We start from the raw sequence: 5,890 nt of genomic DNA, 5'->3' as shown, positions 1-5,890 counted from the left end.
ATGGCCGCCTGGCTGATCGCTGCTGCTCTGCTCTCCAGCTGCTCGGGACTTCTGGCGGCTCGACAGCCGCACATCGTCTTCATCTTGGCGGACGACTTCGGCTGGTACGACGTCGGCTACCACGGATCAGAGATCAAGACCCCGAACCTGGACCGGCTGTCCGCCGGGGGGGTCCGCCTGGAGAACTACTATATTCAGCCCATCTGCACCCCGTCCAGGAGCCAGCTCATGACCGGGAGGTATCAGGTGAGATCCGCATCCGGTGACGTAAGGTACTTTCTGCTCCACTATATAATAATTATGTATTATTACTAATATTACTACCAAATGAGAAACTAAAATTATATAAATATATGAAAATAATAACTTTACGCACACTTCAGTCACAGCTGTACACTTAATAGGACACGATTTATCACCGTTCAGTTCAATGAAAGGTCATTTCCTCTTTGATCCGGCCTCAGATCCGAACGGGTCTGCAGCACTACATCATCTGGCCCTGTCAGCCCAGCTGCGTGCCTCTGGATGAGAAGCTGCTGCCTCAGCTGCTGAAGGAGGCCGGATACGCCACGCACATGGTGGGGAAGTGGCACCTGGGCATGTACAAGACGGAGTGCCTGCCCACGCGCCGCGGCTTCGACTCCTACTTTGGTACGTTTCTTTCAGATTGCTTTATAGGATGGAACATTTATATATATATGTGGGTGAGTTCCTGTCATCTGCTCCCCGCGCTGCTCCAGGTTACCTGACAGGGAGCGAGGATTATTACACCCATCAGCGCTGCAATGACGTACCTGGACAGGGATGGACCTGTGCGCTGGACCTGCGGGACGGAGAGGAGGCCGCCGCCAACTACAGCGGCGTCTATTCCACGGAGCTGTTCTCCCACAAGGCCGTCAGCGTCATTAAAAACCACAAGTCAGCCCAGGTGCCACACGCACACACACACACTCACACACACACACGCACACACACACACACACACGGTGTGTAACGGCCAATCCTAGAACGAACTCAAACTAAAACAGGAAGCAAACGGAATCTAAACCTCACTGTCGTTCATCAGTCGGCGTGTCACTGCGCCCGGGGCCAAACGCCCCCCCCCCCCCCCCTCGCTAGTTAAAGTGAGATATACTTCATATACACACGAGCTTGTACTGTACGCATGTGTTTGGGGTTATTCTGCTATAATCTTCTCTACGTTTGCGTGTCTGGAGTCGGATCTTCAGCAGAATGCTCCTTTATATAAATACGTTGTATTTTGGCAGTGAGTCACAGACGTGAGTCTCCACTCATCGTCGTGCTCGTCTTTCAGCCGCTCTTCCTTTACGTGGCCTTGCAATCGGTCCATGCCCCTCTGGAGGTACCAGAGCGCTACCTAGCCCCCTACGCTAACATCACAGACCCGGGTCGGAAGACGTACGCCGGCATGGTGGCGGCCATGGACGAGGCCGTGGGGAACGTCACTCTGGCTTTGGTGCAGCAGGGACTTTGGAACGACACCATCTTGGTGTTCTCAACAGGTACGTCTGCAAAGCGTCCATAGAGCTAAGCTAATGCTAAGAAACGTGCTAAAACATTCTTGGATCCGCATCTCAGGCAAACTAATTGGAATCATGTTGCGCCTGCGCTCCGCCGCTCACGTCCGCATCAGAACCGGACCACAGAGCAATGGAAGACGGCGGCCCGGTCTGAGGAAACACGTTTTCGTCATTTTTCCGGGTTCCACCGGTCTCGAGCTGGGAGCACCGGGAACGTGGGATGTCCACTAGAGAGCAGTGTCTGCGAATGGGATATTTTAGGGTGAGGTAACGCTTTAACGTGGTTTAAGTCTCCGTGTCGTTGACCAGGATCCATCCGGCTTGGATCGCGTGCGCCGTCTGACCGAGGCGAGGGCGCCGCATCGTCTCGGCGTGCTGCACAGGAACAAACTTCCTGTTTATTGGATATTGTGCAGGATTTGTTTCTGTGCCTGGAAACGAAGGATTGAGCATCGTGATGTGACTCTGGTTAAAAATGTCGCTCCGCCGGCTCAGATCGACGTTCTTGACGACTTGCAGCCCGACAAACTGCTTTATTCCGGATTAGCGAAGCGAGCGTGTAAAAAAACCTGGAAGACAACCCCGAGGGTGAAATCTTTCTCACGTTTTCGTCTTCGCCGTAACCTTCTGTCCCTCCAGATAACGGCGGTCAGACGAAGGCTGGTGGCAGCAACTACCCGCTGCGGGGCAGAAAGAACACCCTGTGGGAGGGGGGGGTCCGGGGAGTCGGGTTCGTCGCCAGCCCGCTACTGAAGAAACGCGGGACCGTCTGCGAGGAGCTCATCCACATCTCTGATTGGCTCCCAACTTTGGTTAGCGTGGCGGGAGGGGGCGTCAACGGCACGAAGCCTCTGGACGGATTCGACGTGTGGGACACGATCAGGTGAGCTGAGCTGCTGTCCCGCTCGCTGCCGGGGGGGGGGGGCTTTAGTCCCGACAGCCGGGCCTCTCCTCGCTCGCTTTCCGTTCTTTTCCCCAGGTGTTCGCTCCAGCTCTCCTCATCCAGGGATCCTTCTTCTTGTCGGAGCTTTGCCTGTTCAATAAGCCCCCTTGTTACCGTAGCAACGGGAGCTCAAAGAGAAGGAAATTCCATCATCCTTGCATCCGTTTCCCCGTTTCCTCGTTTGCAATCCCACAGACTGGATAAGCTAGTTAGCTTAGCATCGGATCCTGTTCTGTCCCTTTTTTTTGCGTCTTATATTGAAGTCAGTGCAGCGTTTGGAGACGTTTTCACGGATCCACAGACTGGATAAGCTAGTTAGCTTAGCATCGGATCCTGTTCTGTCCCTTTTTTTGCGTCTTATATTGAAGTCAGTGCAGCGTTTGGAGACGTTTTCACGGATCCACAGGCCGCGTCGCCCGTTCAGCTCATCACACACAATATCTCCGGATCCTGTTTGACTGGCAAACTACGTTTTGTGTCCTAAAAGCGGACGCAGTGAAGAAGGCAAAATTGAGGGCTACAGCAGAACCCGAGCAGAAAATCTCGGCTCAGCCTGGACCACAAACTACTACTCGCTCGCCTCGCCGGGCCGGCGCACGTCAGCCGACCGCCGGCTGGTGCCGTTGCCGTGTGAGCAACACGACAACAACAACAACAACAACAACAACTGCTGTTTGCTTTCGCTTCTTTTACGGGTTCTTCCCAGTTCTAATTGGCTGCCGTGTCGGAAAAGGCCGGCGAAGGCGAGACCCGAATGAGGGCGAGAGAGGGAGAGAGAGCGAGAGAGAGAGCTATTTTAGTTACCAGGCGCTGTGGTCGGTGCGTGTTCGCTGTGGTGTGGCGTGCGGTCACAGCGTTGGACTGCCTGTTGAACCAGCCAGCTGTGTGTGTGTGCGTGTGCGTGTGTGTGTGTGTGTGTGTGTGTGCTGGTGTGAATCCCTACGTTTCAGAGTAACGATGCTTTTTATCTTTTTATCTCACAGCGAAGGGATTCTCTCGCCCAGACTGGAGCTGCTGCACAACATCGACCCGCTCTTCTCCGAGTCCCCTCCGTGTAAGTTCCTGTTTCATCGTCCCCAGACGGAGCAGGAACTAAGACCAGAACCTCGGCAGCAGGGTCTCCTTTGTTGGGACACGCACGCTCCCGTCCGGACGCGATCTGCGGAGATCCCGGATCTGGAGAATTTACCCCGCGAGTCTCCGTTGTACGAAAATAACAGCTTCAGTATTAACGTCCCTCAGGAGCTTGAGGTTGGGCTTGCTGGGCCTTCCCGATGGGGGGGGGGGTTCCTTACCGCCAAAACGCTTTCCAGGAACCGGGTCTCGTAGCGGCTTGTCAGACGCACCGTAACTAACCCCGCCCCCAGGAAACAGTCAAGGTGAAGGTTTCTGTGCTGAAATGATTTGCAGATGTTCCATAAAGGGGCGCCACGAGAATAGATGCGGTCTTCCGTCCGCCGCCGGGGCACGGCGTGGCGCTAAGTCGGCTCGAAGGTCAGACCGCTCTGGCGTTGGTCCGCCTGGCGTTGGTCCGCCTGGCGTTGGTCCGCCTGGCGTCGGTCCGCCTCCCTTCCACACTGACTGCAGCTGCTCTGCGCGATCTTTCCATTCTCCTCCGTTCGCCTGTATGAAAGCAGCAGAGCGAAGAGGAAGCGTCACGTTCCTGACGCCACGTCCGCCTTGCTTTTCACTGGCGCTCGCTTAGCGGCGCCTTCTGGTCCTCGTTTGACGTGCTGCACTTCTTGATGTGAACATCGTGGATGGATTTAGTGGCGAAGCCCAACGCCGCAGCAACGCAGCTGTTGGGAATGTAAAATCTGCTTTCAGTCCAGTGATGAAGGGTTCCGAGGAGAACCCAAGAAGCGTCTCGCCTTCGTTCTCCTCGCTCTGCAAACGTTCACGTTAATCAGCCGCCGCCACATTCCAGGCTCAGACTCCTCTTTCCTCTGAGACCCTGCTTGCCGTGCCCCCCCCCCCCCCCCGTGCTTTCGGTAGCTTTTCAGTATCTCTCCTTCCCGCTTTAGCTCAGTCTCACACGAGTCCGTGAGAAGCGGGATTTAACCCGAGCCTTAAATCACGGCGACATTCGTGCTCCTTTACTCGCTGTGGGCCTCCCCCCACTCTTCCTCCCGTCCCCCCACTCTTCCTCCCCTCCTCCCACTCTTCCTCCCCTCCTCCCACTCTTCCTCCCGTCCTCCCACTCTTCCTCCCGTCCTCCCACTCTTCCTCCCCTCCTTTTTCTTGTGGATTTTCCTGCTGTGAATCCAGATGAGCAGCAACTTGTCCCGTTGAAGGAGTGAAATGGGGCATTGAGTTTTCATCCCGGCTACCTCCTTGACGGAACCAACGGCTGCGAGTCTCCTCATGCGAATCGTCGTCGAGCTGTGGGGGACATTAAGACGCTCATTTGTTCTCCGGCGACGGAAATGCCAAAGCGGTTGCAAAATTGCTGAGATCACACATGTTTCAATTCTCCGGTCTTGTTGCTGTGGTCGAATCGGCTATGAAATGAGCACCAATGGGAACCGGGGGGGGGGTACGGCGTCGGCTACCACGGAGACGCCCAGACCGTTCTCCTTTCTCCTGTGGGGTTAGCGGGCTTTCTGTGCCCGCCGCTCATCTGATGATGTCATCGTAATAAACTATATCAAAGCTGACCATCAGCGCTGCCCTTTGATCTCTGCAGGCACGCGTGCCGCCTGGAGAAGCTCCTGGGACGGCTTCGGCTTCAATACATCCGTTCATGCAGCGATTCGAGTCGGCGACTTCAAGCTGCTAACCGGCTACCCAGGTCAGTATCTTCCCGTCAGCCGTTACGGCGTGTTCAGTCTGAGAGGAGGGGGGGGGGGGGGGCTGATCCTGCTGCACGAGCTAAAAAGGACCTTCTTCTGACTTCCGCCAGGTTGCGAGCTTTGGTTCCCTCGGCCCGGCCACAACGACTCCGGGTCCTCCGAGCCGCCGCCTCTGAAGCCCGTGATGCTGTTCAACATAAAGAAAGATCCGGAGGAGAGGAGCGATCTGTCCGAGGAGCTCCCCGATAGGGTGGACTTCCTCCTCAAAAGGCTCCTCAGTTACCAGAAGCACGCCGTGCCCATTCGGTACCCCGCTACTGACCCAAGGTGCGACCCGGGCCCCAGCGGGGCCTGGGGGCCCTGGGCTTAGCCGTCAGCGACAACTACGTTTACGCGCGTCACAGCGGTGGGGGGGCTCCTCTTGGTTTTATTATATATATAGAGAGAGAAATGAAGTTTTATAAATGTGATTAAAAATGCTCCGTTCAGCCCGAGATCATTACCTTCCTCAGGGGTTCGTGTTTACAGCTTGCTTTCGTTGCATAAATATGTTCGTACTTTTGGGCATTCTATTCATGTTGCACTTTTGTAATTTTTTTTATGGGGGCGGGGGG

The 5,890-nt window shown here is 55.4% G+C and overlaps 1 protein-coding gene across 1 annotated transcript; it reads left to right on the top strand.

The window, feature by feature from the left end:
* On the top strand, positions 1–5,890 carry LOC137908256 (arylsulfatase B-like). The gene is made up of 8 exons (XM_068752634.1): positions 1–246; positions 465–651; positions 741–928; positions 1,316–1,523; positions 2,181–2,424; positions 3,468–3,538; positions 5,171–5,275; positions 5,387–5,890. The coding sequence occupies exons 1-8, from the start codon at positions 1–3 to the stop codon at positions 5,644–5,646; spliced, it is 1,509 nt and encodes a 502-aa protein (XP_068608735.1). The 3' UTR covers positions 5,647–5,890.

This window comes from Brachionichthys hirsutus, chromosome 19 (genome assembly GCF_040956055.1).
Source record: "Brachionichthys hirsutus isolate HB-005 chromosome 19, CSIRO-AGI_Bhir_v1, whole genome shotgun sequence".
In the NCBI taxonomy this organism is placed as follows: Eukaryota; Metazoa; Chordata; class Actinopteri; order Lophiiformes; family Brachionichthyidae; genus Brachionichthys; species Brachionichthys hirsutus.
This window is presented reverse-complemented; position numbering and strand designations above follow the sequence as displayed.